Below are 20,292 nucleotides of genomic sequence, written 5' to 3'. Positions count from 1 at the left end.
CATGTCCCCCACTGTGACATATACCTTATTCTTATTATTACCTATTCAAAAAGTGAACTCCTACTCACGTGGAGGAAGCCCATAATGTCATTAATTTGGTCTAAACAAGTTTCCAAAGAACATGGAAACAAAAGAGGGAAAGGATAGTTGAAGTACTGACAAAGAAATCACTAAGAAAGTCTTTAAAAAATATATAATATGAAAATTCAGCAAATACAGTTTTGAAAACATATAAGAGACGTGATATTCATAAATATAAAACAACTTTAATGACAGCTTTTTCTGTAATATTTTGATCATTTTATGTTTTTGTTATATTGCAAAATGTTATAATCATTGTTACAATTCATATTATTTTAATGGTAAAAACGATTTCTAAGTAGAAAAACCCAATCTGGTTGTAAAATCATAAATTAAAGGGTTCTTCACCATCCCTTCTTTGTTTATATGAATATATAAATGTCTCTGTAAAAAATAAAAATTATTTGTTTATTTTTTTCTATAATTTTTAACAGTGACTTTCTGTTTTTTCATTTTATAATTTGTTTAACGTAGCTAAATTCTCGAGTTGCCCCCCAAAAAAAATCAAATTGCCCCCGTTGGGAATCACAGAGTTAGAGAGTCTATTATAGCAGTTGCCTGTTTGCTTTCTTGTGCCACTGCACAGTTGCAGTATACAGTAGAGTACACATCAGCTGCAACAGTAAATAACTGCCTGTCACTTGAAAATAATGGCAGGCAATACCCAGGAGGTACCAATTAATTGCTTTGACTTATAGACCCAGATGATAAATAAAGTTCTCACCACACATATAAATTTGAGAAAAGATTTTTTATTGCTAAGATTCAGAGTTCAGATTAGTGCAATGTAATGTTTGTCATTGTTTGCTTAAACATACAAGGTATCACTTTCAAAAATGATATACCACCAAAATACACTTACACCATTTTATTCAACATTAAAACTTTTGGTGCACTTGGAAAATTTAGCGTATCGCCTCTTCAAACTCTTCTTCGTGAGTGTTGACAACTTTTCCATCCACAAAGTCTTCCACCAGTTTTTTCACCTTTCTTGTTCGAATAGGCTCTGCAAGAGGGAATGAAGTAATTAAGACTGAAGCGTTCTAGATAACATAAGCATTTTGTATTTAACTGTTCTGATCTATTTCTTTACTTCTTTTATTCAAAATTATTATAAGTTTCAATGTAGCCCAATGTTAAAGTATCAGAATCAATACCTCTTGGTGGAGATTCAATTTTAGGCACTTCTACTTTTCTCCTAGATAAAATATATAAAAAAAAAGGATCATGTTACTGTGTGCAAATGTTATTATGATTCCACCTCTCACTACACTGCTGCTTGGTGAAACCAGAACTTAATAAATATTTTTGAATACTGTTCGGTCAATGACAGCTTATAGGTATCTTGCTCTAAGGCAAAGCCCCTACATTTTCAGATGCCCAGTAAAGCATCGTACACTCACCCTGTATCCTCTCCATCCAACAAGCGGCGATACTCTGCAATCTCCATCTCCAACCTGATTTTCACATTCAGTAATATCTTATACTCATTGCTCTGGGTCTCCATATCTTGCCTGAGATTCATCAGCTCAGCCTCAAGCTTGTTAATGGTGAACTGCAGCTGAGAGAGCTGTGATGCATAGCGGCTCTTGGTTTCCAATAGCGTGTTTTCAAGCGCCCCTTTCTGTTGAGAAGGGAGAATTCAAATGATACCATCATTCCATAATGCAGTACACCAGTTTTATTCTAGTAACCAGTCAAATATACTCAGTGATCCAATCTGTGTACACCTTTCCTGTTAAGAGGACACTTGTGCTTACCAAGTTGTGCTGAGACTGCAGCTCAATCTCAAGGGCCTGTAGTGTCCTTTTTAGCTCACATTTCTGACTCTTTAAGGACTCCAGGGCATCAGAATCACTGGATACCTGGTTGTCCAATTCTTCAAACTGAAACAGACAGCAAAGCATTTAATTATTTGATGCAATTCTGCTGAAGTAAAATATGTATAATGAAAATATAATGTCCTCTGTAGCTGTAAACCTGCTATACCTTGGCCTTGTACCAGTTCTCCATATCACGTCTGTTGTTTTCCACTATGCTCCGATACTGAGATCGTATTTCCTCCAAGGTCTTGGCCAGGTCTTGCTGGGGAGCAGCATCCACCTCAACGTTAACTGTGCCTGACATTGAGTTTTGCACAGCTTGCATTTCCTACAAAATAAGACAACATGAGAATGAAAAGTTTAATGCAAAGTATATGCCTAGCATGCTTTCAGTTGCAGAAAAATTCTGATCTTTGTTTTCCCACCTCCTGGTGATTCTTTTTGAGATGTATCAGCTCTTCCTTGAGCCCTTCAACTTGCATCTCCAGGTCACTTCTGGCCATGGTCAGCTCGTCCATCAGCTTACGGAGACCACTTATGTCTATTTCCACTGACTGCCTCATGGCCATCTCGTTCTCATACCTAAAAAAGCAGAGATCTTGGAATCAGACCTGATGGAGATTAGCTAAGGCCAGTTTGACCTGCTTAAACCTAAGAGACACTGGGACCTCATTCAAATCAGACTGTGGTAAGTGTGATTTAGACTGTCCATATGACGCTCAAATTGACATCTGGTAGACTTCATCTACTGATATTTGTGTCAGATACAGTACACAAAGTACAATATGGTCATACTTGTGAGCAAAAATTGGTGTGACTGTACTGGCTGTGGTGAGGTGGGATATCAGCCTGACAATTGGCTGAAATTGACCAAACTAATCCCACAGAAATTGTACTGCAATTACTGAAAAGTAGCACTAACTCAAGCATTGCTCAAATGTAACATAACTTAGTTATTACTCAAACATAACACTAACCCCTAGAATTTGCTGATTATTTGTTTAATAATAAGTGTGCTGCCATTTAGCAAACATAGATAATATATATATATATATATATATATATATATATATATATATATATATATATATATATATATATATATATATACAGTATACACACACAAGAAAAAAAAGCAAATGAATATTAAATGCAAAAAATGTTAAAGACACAGCATCTGAGCTGTATAACCTTCATCAGGTGTGTATACAGTACATATAAATATTATACATTTATACTGTATATAAAAATATTTTATGTATATACATATGGACATGTTTAAATTCATTTTGGCTGTATAATTGTTCTATGATTTTAATGTTATGCTTCTCATAGACTGACATAAACGCAGCCTTCTGTACTAAAACATTTCTATTTCTTTGATTTTAGATTTGTTGTAATATCATCGTAAAAATAAGTTTTATTGTTCTTGTCAAACTAAGATTAGTTTTTCTTTTAATGTGTTAACCACAATCTTACCACAGTTTAAGCCTTAATCACAGTTCACATTTTCTCGACATGCAGTGAACAATATCAGCCAACAATATCCTAATGTACTGTAGAAAATAAACATTGATTTAATGATAAGAACAGCAGTTCCATCAATATTCAACTAGGCACTCACTTGACTCTGAAGTCTTCAGCTGCTAGCTTGGCATTGTCAATCTGCAGGACAATTTTGGCATTGTCCACGGTGGTAGCATGGATCTGCAATGGAGAAAACAGCAGAGTGAGACAGTAGGAAAAGGTTCATTTCAAAGTATGCTGTATCAGTTGAATTAAATTTAAAGAGAGTGTGGTATGCAGTGTATCTGTAGTCTTTGTGGCAAGGTGACTATGGGAGAAATGTTACAATAGCATATCTTAGTGTTTTACAGACAGGACTTGCTGACTGATTAGAATTTATATAACAATATTAATGAATTTGAGCTTGCTCATAATTCCTTTGCATCATTCTCCTCTCAGACCTCTACCTGTCTGCCCCCCTACCTTTCCCTAGATGTTACATCTGTCATTCTCCAAGTTACCTTTGCTCGCAGTTCTGCTACAGCTCTTTCCTGAGGGCCAAAATCCTTGGGCTTTGCATCGGCAGCAGCAGCATACCAGTCCCGGATCTGTTGTTCCAGCTTGTTGTTTGCAAGCCCGAGAGACCGAACTCTCTCCAAGTAAGCAGCAAGGCGGTCATTGAGGTTCTGCATGGTGGCTTTGTCGTTTATGCTGAACACTTCATCAATGCCTACTGCAGCACCATACAGTCCACTGTTGCTGTTGCCATATCCAGTAAAGACTCTGGTAGATGAAGTGCTAGCGATGAGGGGTACCGCTGGGGCACCATGTAGACTCAGTGCTTTTCTTTGCATTGACATTGTAGATAACAGATGCAAATACACAGTAAGTTAGACTCGCTGGTAAACACTGCAGTGCTGGACACTCAAAGAGAGATGCTGCTGCTACTGCTGCTGGTGGAGAATGGTCCAGAGACTATGCAATTTATAGGGCATGATTGGGGCTCAAGTACCAATAAAAAGGTGTGTGCACGTCTGCAGAAAGCCACAATGCCTGCAGGGTCATCTGGTCATGTCTGGAATATGGGGAGAGGCTGTGTCTGTTTCCTGTTTATTTGTCACTCTTGGCCATTCTAAGTGGATATTCCCCCTTGGGCACTTGCAAGGACCAGGTGTAAGAAATCTCATCAGACCAGGGTGTGTGTAAGTATGTCTGCACAGGGCACTTCCCGAACTCTTTGGTGCTTTATAATTATAATTAATTTATTGTTGGTGTTGTTAATTACAGACTTTCTCTTACTTGCCTTTGGTTTTTTACGGTCTCAAGAGAATGTGCAAAATACCACTGATATCTTCTTTTCACATCACTTTGTAGTAAAGAGAAGAAAAGAAAAGATAACAGGTACCCTGTTGACCACTGTCCCTTGGAGAAGGTATGAATGAGTTAGTCAGAGTGTAGCTCTTTCAGAATTTGCACTGTTTAATTGTCAGGTCTACTGGCAGATGTTATTAGTTTATTCTGTACTCCTTGAATTATCTTTATAAAAGCATCATTTGGTGTTATGGCATCGTATTGGTTTGTTATGCCAGCACTTCTCTGCTGTTTGAGTGTGCGTCTCATGACAGGATGATTTCCTCATCAAGGTGCTATCTGGCTATAAAGCTAATGTCAGCTCACTCAGTAAGGAATTGTTTTTTTGTCTTAATGATTTCCTTTTTAGTAACATGATTGAGTGTTCCTGTTTAATAAACTTTGAATTGATTTCCATTTTCTCAGCTTTGTATTAACTGTATTAAATTATTTAAATATTTAAAAAAAAAAAAAAAATTATATTTTAAATTGATTAGCTTTGCTGACCTCTGATCTTGGTGTTGCATTTTGTAGGCAACATTTAAAACCTATTATTTATTGTTTTACTTTGTGCTTCCTAATTGCTTTCATTCATAAATATATTAAGTTTGAAAATGCCTATTTTTTCATTTTTATTCATTTGATTATGCTTTACTTGAATATATCAGATTTTAATTTTCTAAAAACGTGCTTGCTAAATACTAGTATCTGCTGTGCTTATTTATATATTCATGTTTTTTATATTTTTTATGTTTTTTTCAGTGCATGTGTGTGTATTTTAAATCATAGAACAATTGTACACCCAGAATGTATTTAAAAATGTCCCTGTGTATATACATAAAAAATAATATTTTTCTATATGGTATATATGTATAATATTTATATATCTGTATACACACTTGATGAAGGTAATACAGCTGAGATGTTGTGTCTTTAACCTTTTTTTCCTTTTCTGCCTGGACATAACCTTTAGCTTTTTTTCCTATGTGTGTATACTGTATTTATATATATATATTTTTCATCTATGTTTTCTGAATGGTAACACACTTATTATTAAACAAATAATCAGCAGATTCAATGGGTTATTGTTATGTTTAGGTAATGGCTGAGTTATGTTATGTTGTGCTACTTTTGAGTAATTGCAGTACAATTTCTGTGGGATTAGTTTGGTCAATTTCAGCCAATTGTCAGGCTGATGTCCCACCTCACCACAGCCAGTACAGTCACATCAAATTTTCCTCACAAGTATGACCATATTGTACTTTGTGTATTTGACACAAATATCAGTAGATGAAGTCTACAAGATGTCAATTTGAGCGTCATATGGACAGTCTGAATCATACTTACAACAGTCTGATTTGAATAGTTCATGAGGCCACAGTGTCTCTTAGGTTTAAGCAGGTCGATCTGGCCTTGGCTAATCTTCATCAGCTCTGATTCCAAGATCTGTGCTTTTAGATATGAGAACTAGATGGCCATGATGCAGTCAGTGGAAATAGACATTGCTGGTCTCCATAAGCTCTTGAATGAGCTAACCATGGCCAGAAGTAACTTTTATATACCTTTTCTATGCTTGTATTTGCCTCTGTTTAAACTATTGTGCTGCATACAGTTTTGCTGCCTCATATTTCTTAGGTCCTCCTTTAATTACTGGTTGGAGTATCTACCTCACCCTAAGCTAACCCTTGCTATATGGCATGCGCTATCCAGTGACCTGAGACAAAGACTGAACTCCTTCGGTACTGTGTCTCTTTCGGAGAATCCTTGGGTACTGCTGATTTGACTTTGCATCGAATGAGCAGTTGCACATGGAGTCCCGAATGACGCACATTACCTGCATTGTGAGGGAGCGTCAGTTACGGCATTACAGCCATGTGGCGCATTTCCTCGAGGGTGATCCAGCTCACAGGATCCTCATTGTTGAGGACCCAAGTGGCTGGACCAGGCCAAGGGGATGCCCACGTAACACCTGGCTGCTACAGATAGAGGTTCATTTCCGAGGGGTGGGACTGGACTGCGTTTCTGTGTAGGGGGTTTCCAACCAGAATCCTAAGCTGTTTCGTCATGTGGTGGGTGTGGCAACATGCTATACCAGTGCATGCTCGCCAACCTGACCTGACCTTACTGCAGACCAAATGCATGATATTAGCTGGATTTGTTCCTCTTAATGTTCCCAGCACAAGGGTGTCCAGCTCTTATCCTGGAGGGCTGGAGTGGCTGCAAGTTTTCCTTCCTGCCACTTTCTTAGTCAGTGACCAATTTCTGCCGTTATCTGACTTCTTTTCCATTCTTTTTAATTGCCTTGTTTTTTTAAGATTCAATCCTCTGAATTGCTTCTTTTTTCCTTAAATGGCAGCCACACAAAAATGAGATGTGAAGTGAGCCAGCAGATGACCAGCTAAGACACGACCTCAAACTCCAAATTTTCATTCCAACCAGTTTCTTAATTAGAAGCCAGCCTTGTTATTTAACTCTCTGGCTTGCTGGTTCTCTCATTCTGCCACACTGAACATTTCCAAAACAGTTGATTTTCTTTTTTCTAAGAGAACCATCAAAATGTTTTGTGGACCTGAGCAGCTCAACATTACGGTGACGTTCACCTTTCTTTATTGTCAGATATTGTATAATGGACACAGGTTAGCTGCTCATGTGGTTATGTGTTGGCTTGTTTTGTATCTCATTATTGTTTGGCTGATAATTAAAGTAAAAAAGAAAACCATTAAGGGATCTGAGTCTTAAATAGCAAGTCGCCTAAAATTAAAACAAAAGAAGTTAATTAGCACCTTAAACTAGTCACTAATTAAGAAAATGGTTAGAAATTAAATGTGCAGCCACTGCGGCCCTCCAAGATCGGAGTTAGACACCCCTGTCCTAGTATGTCTGTGTGCCTGAAGATGATCTTCAATGTGCTGGTGTCCTCTTAAGGGTTCTGCCCTGCTTTTATTCAGTTACCTTTAGTAATATCATGTTTCTTTGCATTGCAATTTACTTAGTTTTTATGTTAATTTGCTTTACTTATTTTTTTTGTTTGTAGGTTGTTTCCATCTGTAACATTAATCTATTTACATACTACATTTTTCTTTGGAGTTACAATGGTACCAAAATGATTCTGATTTACTGGACTAGAAATTGTCCCAATTGTCCCCCATATCCTGTGTGTTGCCTGTAGTCTTTTGTAAATGGGCTATACCTTTGCAACTGTGTATGTCTTGACCAAATGCTCAAAGCATCTCAACTGGCTCTTCTCAATCTAAGCCTGCAGCAGCTCTACTCTTAACATCACAAATATTTCTACACCACTTCTACGCTTCTAGAATTCAGTCGGCTAGATTACTGTAACGCACTCCTCTCAGGACTACCAAAAAAAGATATCAATCAATTGCAATGAGTGCAGAATGCAGCTGTTAGAATCTTAACTCAGAAAAGAAAATCCGAGCACTTCACCCCAGTTTTGATGTCACTACATTGGTTACCTGTGCCATTTAGAATTGACTTTAAAATACTGCTTATGGTTTACAAAGCCTTAAATAATCTCGCTCCATCTTATATATCGGAATGCCTCTCATCTTACACTCCAAATCCGAACCTTAGATCTTCAAATGAGTGTCTGCTTAGAATTCCAAGAGCTAAACTTAAAAGAAGTGGTGAGGCGGCCTTCTGCTGTTATGCACCTAAAATCTTGAATACCCTGACAATAGGAATTTGCCTGGTTGATACGGTGGAGCACTTTAAAACACTGCTAAAAACACATTACTTTAACATGGCTTTCTCATAACTTCATTTTAGTTTAATCCTGATGCTCTGCATATTCAATTAATTATCATTATTATTCATGGTGGCTCCAAAATCCGTACTAACCCCTACTCTCTCTTCTGTTCTTTTTCCGGTTTTCTGTGGTGGCAATCTGCGCCACCACCACCTAATCAAAGCACCATGATGTCCCTACATTAATGGATTAAAGTCCAGAAGTCCATGTGACCGTCATCATCAAGTCCTTCCATGAGAACCCTGAATACAATGAGCACTGATCATTTATGTTAGGTAGAATGCCCAGAAGGGACTGGGCGGTTTCATGGCCTCAGAACCCCTGCAGATTTTATTTTTTCTCCAGCCGTCTGGAGTTTTGTTTTGTTTTTTCTGTCCTCCCTGGCCATCGGACCTTACTTTTATTCTATGATAATTGGTGTTCTCTTATTTTAATTCTTACTTTGTCTTTTTTCTCATTCTTCATCATGTAAAGTACTTTGAGCTATATTATTTGTATGAAAATGTGCTATATAAATAAATGTTGTTGTTGTAAAAGAAACTAATTAATATCTTACAAATCAAAACAGGGAAAAATTTAGGCTTTAGACTGGAACTTTCAAAACTTTACATTGCATTTACAAGCAAAATGGTATACAGTGATCCCTCGCTATATCGCGCTTCGCCTTTCGCGGCTTCACTCCATCGCGGATTTTATATGTAAGCATATTTAAATATATATCGCGGATTTTTCGCTGCTTCGCGGGTTTCTGCGGACAATGGGTCTTTTAATTTCTGGTACATGCTTCCTCAGTTGGTTTGCCCAGTTGATTTCATACAAGGGACGCTACTGGCAGATGGCTGAGAAGCTACCCAACTTACTTTCTCTCTCTCTCTCTCTCTCTCTCTTGCACTGACGTAGGGGGGTGTGAGCAGGGGGGCTGTGTGCAGCTGCTTCCTGAAGGACAGGCTGCACGGTGCTTCGCATACTTAAAAGCTCAAAGGGCACGTATTGATTTTTGACTTTATTTGTTTTTCTGTGGCTCTCTCTGTCTCTTCCTGCTCCTGACAGAGGGGGTGTGAGCTGCCGCCTTCAACAGCTTTGTACCGGCGGTGCTTCGCATACTTAAAAGCCAAAAAGCCCTATTGATTTTTTTTTTGACTGCTTGCTTTGCACTCCTTTGAAAAGGAAGATATGTTTGCATTCTTTTAATTGTGAGACAGAACTGTCATCTCTGTCTTGTTATGGAGCACAGTTTAAACTTTTGAAAAAGAGACAAATGTTTGTTTGCAGTGTTTGAATAACGTTCCTGTCTCTCTACAACCTCCTGTGTTTCTGAGCAAATCTGTGACCCAAGCATGACATTCTAAAAATAACCATATAAACATATGGTTTCTACTTCGCGGATTTTCCTATTTCGCGGGTGGCTCTGGAACGCAACCCCCGCGATGGAGGAGGGATTACTGTAGTGGGAATTCCATCATTCTAATTCCTTAATCTTATCTCCCATCCATCTATTTTCTGAAACTGCTTAGTCTATTGTAGAACTCAAATGAAATGGTGCTTGTCCTACTAACATCAAACACAAGACACCAACCTCCCCAAAATGGAACTGAAGGCCATCACAGGGCGCCTTCTTACATATACCAACACTCACTCCTATGGAACCATTTAAAGTTACAATTTAACCTAACATTTACTTGGTTGGAATATAGAAGGAGGCTGCATTCTCTTATAAATTCCCCTGTGAAAGTATGGCGAATGTGTAAACATAATACAAACAGAGCTGGGTTATTAGCCATATCCCTGAAGCTGTGAGGTACCAGTCCTAAACACGTGCATCATCAGGAAATTCAGCAATAGTTATCAAAAAAGCAAGTAAAAAAAATAACAATGTAACCACAGAGCCATTATAGCGTAGTAATTAAAAAATCATGAAAGGGTATATTGTAGGGAAAAAATTCCTGAGCTAGTACAGTATATCTGTCTGTCTTTTTTCTTTCAGAAATTCTACTTTTGTATGCTTGCACACACCTTTCCCTTTTAATCAAAAATGTCAATAGGCACTGGCAAGAAATTAGTATATATCACAAAATCTAAGTTACTTTTGCAAGCTGGAAGAACAGGAGGGCTTACTCAGTTCCAGTCTGGCAATTCCAGATCTAGAAGTAACATACATTTATGACACCAGTTGTCAATTAAAGTACCTAGACCTGTTGACGTTTCAAATAAATTGGGACAACAAAGGGCACACCTCTGCTCAAAAATGTGACACTTTTAAATTCTCTGCATATCTGTTCTCTGAGCCTGTTGTCCTTATCCTAAGAAAGCACAAGTGTATCTTTCAGCATTTCTATAAACCTCTCATGTTTTGAGTCCTGCGTCCCCATACAGACTGTGGAGTTCTGTGGAGTCATTCTCACTCGTATCTCTAACACTCAGCCCTCTTTTCAATGCAGGCACTTCCCCTGCTCTCCTGAAACCTCTCAGTCCCCATCTCCATTTGGTTCACAAGTCCTTTTCTTCATTGGAATGGTCTAATTACTCTGCCAAACCACAAGAAGCTATTGTCAATGAAAAATGTTTGATTTATGGCCTCACATACTGTAATTAGTTTTGCAAGCAAAAGTTGTTTAGTGCAGCAGTTGCCTCATTTGCCTTGAACCTAAGGACAGCAGGACTCTATCTTGTGGTCTAACAGCTCCCTACTGCTGGCGTCTTTCTCTTTTAGTTAATTTTTTTATTCCTCCAGACATTTGAATGAATTATAAAACAAATGCACCTCTTGTAAGAGTTTTGATACTTTATTTTAGATTTCATAAAAGTTAAGGGCCTTTGCTGCATCTTGGCACAAATTGACAGAATTAAGAATTTTTGAACCAAAATTTTGATTACTTATTAGGCTTAGATGATTTTAAAGGAAATAATAATGAACATAATAATTAGATAACATACTTATTGTACCGGGTTTCCAGACAGCTATAAGTTGTTTCATAAATAGTTACAGCAAGCATAACCTTCCTGTAGCTGCATCATAAATACAAGAGCAGACATCAAACACTAATATAAGTGCAGCTTGGCTCTCCTGTAACTTAACAGAGATCATCATTAGATCATCCAAGCATTATTGAAATTAGAACAATTTAATTTTATATAGCACTCTTTATACTGTATAATTAGAACTGTCAAGAGATATTTAACTAAATGATTCACGTTAATGTAAAATATGTCTTTCTTACACTTGCACTTGGAGGAGATAAGTGTAATGAGTATATCACTCATCTATAAGCAAAACTATTACCTGCTTAGAATCAAATCACTGTTGTAAAAGAAATAAAGAAAAGGCATGAAGAGAAGAAGAACACAATGTCTGTTATGTTGATATATTAAAGTAAAAAGTACAGCTGAAAAAGAGTTATTTATTAGTAATACCTTGTTCTAAAAGACAAACGTTTATTATAACAAGTACTGTATATCTACAACAGTAATGCCCTGAAGAAAAGTTTTCTTCCCTCTAAATGGATGAGCATTTTGCCATTGGTAGATCTAGTTACGAGTACTTCTCTCTTCTGTGTCACCATATTGCCATTTGCAAGCAAACACGATTCAAGTTATACACTTGACTTCCTGTTCTGTTAATATTTGGTGTTTTGCTTTGAGGCATTATTCTTTCAAACCTAACTTGTACAGATATATAGTCTGTGTGTGATCAGGATCTTATATTTTCAATATATATGTGTATATTTATGTCTTTTCTTTTATGTATTGTGGCGGACAGCCTTGGATCCTGCCCAACCGGGATGCCTGGAAGGAGGAAGGACCAGGAGAGGGACACTACCTTCCCTGGGCCACGAGAGGGCAGCCGACCTGGTCTTCATCCGGGCCACGGGATCAGAGCTTAGAACAGGGGTCCTCAATCACGGTCCTGGAGGGCTGCAGTGGCTGCAGGTTTTTGCTCCATCCCAGTTGCTTAATAAGAAGCACTTATTGCTCAAGTAACACTTCTGCTTCACTTTAGTTGTCTCACTCGTTAAGATTTTGAACCCTTATTGCTTATTTTAGTCTTAAACAGCTGTATTCTTGGATTTTAATGGCTCCTAATTAGCAATAACATACAAATGACAAAAGAGACCAGCATTTCGACAATTGAGTTTGTTACCATTTACACCTGTGTGTATTAATCATGCACTGTTGGGTTTAATGAAATACTTGGAAGGAAAGTAAAGAGAAAAAAATAAAGGACTGAGAATTACTCCTCCATTTTAGCCTTCAAAGCATACCTGACATATCAGAGTTAAAGCACTAACAAAGCCATGAAATTAAATTATTGGCAAAAATTGCTTTCTAATTAAGTAACCGGGTTAGAACAAAAACCTGCAGCCACTACGGTCCTCAAGTACTGTGATTGAGGACCCCAGGCTTAGAAGCTCAACCCAGTTGGAGCCTGTGGCCACTGCCAGGGGGTGCCCGGAGGATGATTATAGAGCCCTGGACTGCAGCACTTCCACCACACCAAGACGTGCTGCCGGAAGAGAATCCAGGCACACCCAGAGTGCTTCTGGGTGCTCATGCAGCACTTCCGCCACACCAGGAAGTGCTGCGGAAAGATCATTACGGAGCACCTGGAGCACATCCAGGGCATTATAAAAGGGGCCACCTCACTCCATTTGGGGAGTTGGCCAGGAGTCGGTCGGGAGGAAGAGGATGGAGCGGAGAGGAGTAGAGACGGCAAAAGAGTTGAGAAGAGTTGAAAGAAAAGAAGGGACTGTGAGCAATAGTGGCTGTTAATGCATTGTGTGGTGGTGGTGTAAAGGCAAGAGAAGGAAATAAACGTCTGTGTTTTTGGACATCTTTGGTCTGTCTGACTGTGTTTGGGGGCTAAACTTCCACAATATATATTTGTAACTTTTGTACTCACTCTGCCCCTCTTTTTGTCTTAGTTCTCCCTGAGATATTATTATTTGTGTGTGATGTTGTCCCTTAATTTCCATACATATGTATGTTACTTTTATACATACTGTATATATGTACACTTCACCAGAGCCAGCTCTAGCATTCTTTGCTGCCCTAGTCGAAGCTGTAAATTGCTTTGAGTGCAGTGATCAGTGCCAGACCTGTACATAAGAAAGTGATGATACCAGGAAGGAGCCAGCACTGAGGAAAGCAAAATATGGACAGTTTTGACACAAAAAAAACCCTGTGAATTTACAATTTGAGAATGTCTAGGGGGGTGCTTGGTTACTTATAGCAATATCTGTTTACAGAACTTTCAGAAAAATACACGATTGAGGGGTGCCATTTCAGAAAACATGTAGGAATTGGACTGCTTTAGCAGGCTTTATTTTTTAAGTCTTTCTTTGTAGTTAAAGTTATTCTGCATAAAAAGAAACATTTGCATCACATATTTCAATTACCTCTTAAACTAATAAAAAATTTTGTAGCTCTCTATTTAAACTTACCAGTCTGGCAGGTAGTTTATAATAATGGAAGCTGTCTAGTTATAATCTTACCAAGGCAGCTTAATTTACTCTCTGTATATAAATTCCTAAGCCTAAAAGTGCAACGATTTTATGTGACGTTTTTTGTCACGCTTTAAATCAAGCTTATTTTAAAACCTAAATATATATGTTTGGTATCATTCTTTTCAGAATTTATCGAACTTTAATGTGATTTTGTTAGATTTTCAGATTCTTATTCCATTTTTAAATTATAAACTAAAAAATATCAAGAACTCACGTGCAGCAAGACAAGACTTTGTGCCAAGAGATTTAACTACGCCCGGGGCTGGAAATAAAAGACAAAGAGTAGAACATCAGCTGTACAGGCTTTGAAATGGTCAAAGCACCTTGTGAGATGCAGATCACGTGGCACAGCAGCAGCAGCAAGCCAGCAGCTGATCGATCAAAGAGGAGGTAAAAAAAGCTGTATTAGTTTCCCATTATATCACCATTTAAGAGTGGGTTTCAGAGAAGCGACCGCATCTCCTTGGGGTGCGTTCAGTCCCCCTCTTCACAACACAAGCAGCAGAGATGCGAAATGGCTGATGTGTACTGCAGGCCAGAGGGGTTGGTGAGCAAAGCAAGCATAGTAAATATATACATTTAGTTTAGGTTACTAAAATAAATTAACAAGCTTAATATGATCACATTATTTAATGAAATTGAAGTATAATGATTATCTTTAAACATTTACCCATGATTCATATTTACTGTATCCTTGCTAACATTTACACATAATGCAGTATAGAGCTATCCAATTAAAGCATGATCTCAGAGTGAGAGATGGACTATGAAGAATTTTTTTCGTGTGACAAAAGTGAATGTAATAGATAGTGATGAACAATGGAGAACAATATTTGCCAAGTTTTGAACTCAAGATTTAATGTAAGCTCATTTGGGAGATAATTATAAATTTGAATTAAACCAGCCTTTAATAATGTAGTGTAAAGCTGCAGTCCTGCCATTTGCTCATTTGATTTAATTGTGCTGTGTTAGTGTGTCTTATGCTATGTCAGTTTGAGGATTATTATTATTGTTATTACTGAATATTATCCATGTTGTACACTATAATTTTGCCCCCCTCCACCCATGTTTATGATAAGTCAGCATCCGTGAAAGGAAAACTAAAACTTTGAATCTGCACCTGAAAAAACTTAAGCAATGAGAAAATTCAGTGTAAAGAAAGCTTCTGATGGGCGGCATGGTGGCGCAGTGGGTAGCGCTGCTGCCTCGCAGTTGGGAGACCTGGGGACCTGGGTTCGCTTTCCGGGTCCTCCCTCGTTTGCATGTTCTCTGCGTGGGTTTCCTCCGGGCACTCCGGTTTCCTCCCACAGTCCAAAGACATGCTGGTTAGGTGGATTGGCGCTTCTAAATTGGCCCTAGTGTGTGTCTTGCGGTGGGTTGGCACCCTGCCCAGGATTGGTTCGTGCCCTGTGTTGCCTGGGATTGGCTCCAGCAGACCCCCGTGACCCTGTGTTCGGATTCAGCGGGTTGGAAAATGGATGGATGGATGGATATATTGGATTGTAAGTAACCATCTTAATCTTGCAGTGTCCTTAAGCTGGGGAATTTTTTTAATGGTACAACAGTGCAAAAAGTAATGCATGTAGTTATATATATTTTTTTTACTTATTTTATTTTTACACACATTATTAATGCAAATATTTTGCACATTATTCATGAAAATATTTCACTTCCTACGTTTACAGTGTGCACTATGGATATTGTGTGAGAATAATGTTATAAAAACATAAAGTGGATTGCCAACACTTGTAAACATGAAGTGAATTTATAGTGGCCGTCTTAAATAAGCATGAGCTTCACTTGAATTACCCATCTGAACAGTGTTTCAAAGGGAAGGCTAAATCATCTTGTGAATTTAATGTCAAGCTTTACAGTTAACAGAATTTCTAGCCTCTTTTAATGCATCTTTTTACCACATTTAAAAAATTTACTTTAACACTATTTCACAGCATTACTTTTTTGTTTAATGGCACAGTAGGAGACGTGTAGTTTGGTTGCACTAGTAAGTACCTGACATATAAGAATATGAATGAAAGTGACAGTTTTTATAAACAACAATGTCATACAATGGCAAGTTTTTTTTTTCTTTTGTAGTAGCATAGATATAACCTAATGCTAACCTGTAAAAAGAATTGTTCCCACGTTGGTGCAGGTCATATAATGATGTCTGATCAAGTTACAGTACAATAAACCTTTCCAAGTGTGCAGTATTTTAGTCAATCGGTCTAAAGAGGCTAATAGTAGAGTTACTGGGATCTTAATATCATTTTCATGTTTTTGTTTTATTTTTTTTTATTTTAATATCATTTTCATGTTTTTGTTTTATTTTTATTTGAAATAATCAACTTACCATCTTTTGATTATTTTAAACTGGATGTTGCATGCATTTGACTTTATGTATATGCAATAACTGCTAGCAAGCAGCTGCTAAAGCTGCATATTTAGGCTTAATGAAAAGGTGAGGTTAATAGTTCATTTCAACTTTTTGTTTTTTTAAAGCAGAATCCTAGCAAGAAATTACGATTTATTAAGCAACCTTGTGTTTGAAAGATTTCCAGGGCAATGTCTCTGAACCATCTTACAATATACAAGTTAGTTTTCCCTTCCTGTTAAGATAAAAGGTACTTAAATCGAGAGCATATATTCCTGGATGTTCTCTAAATGCGTTCCTGCCTAGCATCTTTATCAATCCCTGCCAATTACTATAACCAGGTAAAATGTGCTTTATGGATATTTCTAATGCCTTTAGGAAAGTTAGGCAGCATAGGTAGTGTTCCAGCACAGTAAAGGTGGCACCCCCACCACCACCCTTCCCAATAATAATGTCTCCACTGCATATACACAACTCCAAATCCAGCATTTGAGTCTCTTATGCTTTCATAAGCAGGACTAAAACTCCAAATGTGACATGTCAGTTTTTAGTGGCTAACACACTAATAAATCCACACTGATATGCCAACTGCAAATTTCATTTGGTTTAAACTTAATTCAAGAATGCTGACCAAGGGTGGCTACAACAGTCACACAGGGGATGCCATGAGATTTAAGGTGCACAACACAAGCTAGACATGCAAATGAAGTTACTGAGTATCACTAAGTGCCAGTTCAGCTCTAGGGTTTATGTGTGTTTTAAGCACATTACAGCTCTGTTTTTAATCTCATTCCCTGACATATTCCTTATGCTTCCATCCACTTTGGTTTTCTAATGGATTCGGTCTAGTCCTTCCAAAGAAACAGATAATAAAAGTAATTTGTAAAATGTTAACAGAGGATGCGTATTATTATATAAATTAATTGGACAAGCCAGCTGCTTAAACCGTAGGAAGGACTGCTTGGAAAAAAAAGCAAGGCAGCTTGCGGATTTAGTGTACTTGCTGGAAAAATGGAAAGGAATGTGACTGTTTGGAGCATAAAGAAGCAGTAGCCATTTACACTTTACTTGGGGTTAGAACATTGCCAAATTAAAATTCAAAATGTAGAAAGGCGTGCACTTTTAACATGATCAAGACGCTTGAGATGCCATGCTGCAATTTTGTTTAGTTGATATGGAAACTGTGTCCCATTCAATATGATAGATAGATAGATAGATAGATAGATAGATAGATAGATAGATAGATAGATAGATAGATAGATAGATAGATAGATAGATAGATAGATAGATAGATAGATAGATAGATAGATAGAAGTTTATTTGGCTTTTTACAGAAGCTGTTTAAATAAATAAATACATACATAGTTATACAGGCAAATGAATAAATGTGCACACTATGGTCTGAACACACACCAGAATGACTATAAAGCAAGAAAATTCAAAACAAAGAAAAGTTTTGACTTGGCTGTCACAGTCCCAGTGAAACATTATACAGACGTATTGCTGTTGATATAAAGGAGCTTCCTTAGCTTTTCTTGACACACAGCTACTGAATAATTCATTGGCTGAAAGTACTCACTGTCAATGCATCAGAGAGAGGATATGCAGCATTGTTCATAATAGCACTCAGTTTTGTTTTAATTCTCTCTTTCATTATGACATCAAGGGGCTCCAGAGTGTGTCCTGTAACTGAGCTTTCCCTTTTGATTAGCTTGTTGATTAAGTGGGCCTCTCTGGAAATGGTTACCAGCCCAGCACACCACACTGTAGAAAATCACACTGGCCATAAAATAGGTATAGAAGATGTGGAGGATGTTACTACCCACATTAAAGGAGCGTAGGAAAAAGAGCCTGCTCTGCCCTTTCTTGTGACCGTGCTCATGATGCATTGGATCAAATTTTGTAATGCCTGCTGTAAAGGACTACAGACTGATGCCCATTAGCATAGTAGAATATTTATTTTTGTAAATTCTGAATATAGACTACAATATCCTAACTCATATAGCCTCTTTCTTTGCTTTTTTGGAGTCTTTGTTTTGCAGTATACTGTATATGATAGGTCACAGTAGGGTTTCCAGTTTGAATGTGCCTGTTTTGTAAATGAATTTTATAAAAGTAAAGCACAAAATATAGGCATAGAATTTGTAGACAATATGATATTTGTTGACTGTGGCAATATCTACCAATAATGTGATATGGCATTTTTGACACACTGTCCACTCCATGTTCCAGGAATGAAACGTTAGAGATGCAATCCCTGACAAAAGACAGGAATGAGAGAGTACTGTTATCAGGCTTCCTAAATTTACTTATAGCAATGTGGCACAATAATTTGTGTTGTTGGTTCCCAGAGCTTAAACATTTGTTAGCCATCCTTATTGAAAATTTACAATAAATGTTCCTGAAATGACACATTCAACTATTTTATGTATCTACACAAACAGGGAGAGGACATGAAGGCTCCATGCAGTGAGAAACTAGGCTGGGTTTTGAACCCTGGTCTTTGGACTTGCACTGAAGCTAAACTAACCTCTATGTTCCTCATTGGAATATATGAGTTTCTGGTTTTCTTTTTTATTTTCTTCATTTTCTCATCATCAAGTGCTGCCTTTAATAACACCCATCAAGACTGAAAAAAGATTAACAAAACAAATCCATTGCTTTGATTGAAGCATTCTTTTCTAAATTTCTCAAATAATTAAAACAAATGATTAAAAAGACTGAAATGATAATATGCTTAGTATGGAGGACCGGAAAGTGCACCTGAACTGGCAAGAGTGAAAATCAGTAACAAAGGGAAACCTGCTGATGTATTCCCATTGTTTTTCAACCTTGACATTCTATTTTGGTTTCCTGTGCATTTAAAAAAAATGAATAATAAATGTACTGCTTTTTTTTCACAACCTATAAGGCAAATATTGTATCTGTAGCCAATCGGAATAATTTTATAATTAAATTATATTGAAAACTTATTATAGGACCTTGAGGAGTAGCAAAGAGGTTAATCTGCACATAACTGTTTTACTTGTATGGGTTGAAATATTAGCACACAGACAAGCAATCCTTAATGGAAACACTGGCCTTTAGGAATGGTTTTTAGAATCTCTGTCTTAAAGTGTGATTTATAGGCTTTTACGGAGTGTCGTTTTTACGTTGTTATTTTATTAATTATGAAAAAAAATGTATTTTGAAAAAAGAAAGCCCAGACCTTTGTTTAAGATCTCTGACTTTTTTTTACTGTACTTATATAGATTTTCAGTTATAATCATTTTCACATTAGGATTCCTTGTGACTTGGCTTGCGGCTGCTGTCTCTCATTTCTTCATATCACAAATACCTTGCAGGGACAATTTTTAATCATTTAACATGTTTGTAAAAGACATATAAGTATTTTCCCAGTGTTCATTATGTTAAATGATGACATGACCTTTCATTCAGCATCTCCTTTTTTTACAATTTTTATTCTCTTACTTGATACAAACATGCCCTTTTTAAGCTTTAAACTGTAATTTATGACTCTCTGAAGAAATCACACAGGTGCAAATACGAGAACTAAAACCTAGCAGCTAATACATTGCTAGCTGCTCCAGTATGTGTACACATTTATCAAAAAGAATCTTGTCTTAAATATTAAAAGCAAATAAGGAACAGAATGAGAAACTAAAATGGATAAAGGAGGAAAATCATATTCCTGTAGATAAAATGTTTCTTAGAACAGAACTGATCTATTAAATGACAGACTAAGCTTGGGAAGGAGATTTTCTTAAAAGTAAGAGTTGAGTTCTCATTAACAAATCAGAGTCATTAGCCTTCATGCTAGTGTTCAGTACCTGATGTTAAACATGACCAATTAAAGTCAGCCTATGTAATGTGGTAGATAAGGCACTGGACCTT

General features: G+C 37.2%; 1 protein-coding gene across 2 annotated transcripts in view; it reads right to left on the bottom strand.

The window, feature by feature from the left end:
* Positions 1 to 817: 817 nt before the first annotated feature.
* The window catches only part of LOC114665305 (keratin, type I cytoskeletal 15-like), a 76,490-nt gene continuing 57,015 nt past the window's right edge, over positions 818 to 20,292 (bottom strand). The window contains exons 1-8 of one of the 2 annotated variants that reach the window (XM_028819791.2): positions 3,932 to 4,446; positions 3,529 to 3,611; positions 2,330 to 2,486; positions 2,071 to 2,232; positions 1,842 to 1,967; positions 1,485 to 1,705; positions 1,239 to 1,279; positions 818 to 1,087 (exon numbers count right to left, since the gene is read on the bottom strand). In XM_028819791.2, coding sequence (XP_028675624.1) covers positions 987 to 1,087; positions 1,239 to 1,279; positions 1,485 to 1,705; positions 1,842 to 1,967; positions 2,071 to 2,232; positions 2,330 to 2,486; positions 3,529 to 3,611; positions 3,932 to 4,270 — 1,230 coding nt within the window. In that variant the 5' untranslated portion in view covers positions 4,271 to 4,446 and the 3' untranslated portion in view covers positions 818 to 986. Of the gene's footprint in view, positions 1,088 to 1,238; positions 1,280 to 1,484; positions 1,706 to 1,841; positions 1,968 to 2,070; positions 2,233 to 2,329; positions 2,487 to 3,528; positions 3,612 to 3,931; positions 4,447 to 20,292 lie in introns of those variants that run through there. The other variant, XM_051918756.1, reaches the window with a different exon arrangement.

This window comes from Erpetoichthys calabaricus, chromosome 14 (assembly GCF_900747795.2).
Source record: "Erpetoichthys calabaricus chromosome 14, fErpCal1.3, whole genome shotgun sequence".
Taxonomy (NCBI): Eukaryota; Metazoa; Chordata; class Cladistia; order Polypteriformes; family Polypteridae; genus Erpetoichthys; species Erpetoichthys calabaricus.
Note: the sequence above shows the minus strand (reverse complement) of the source record. Positions and strands in the feature narration are given on the sequence as shown.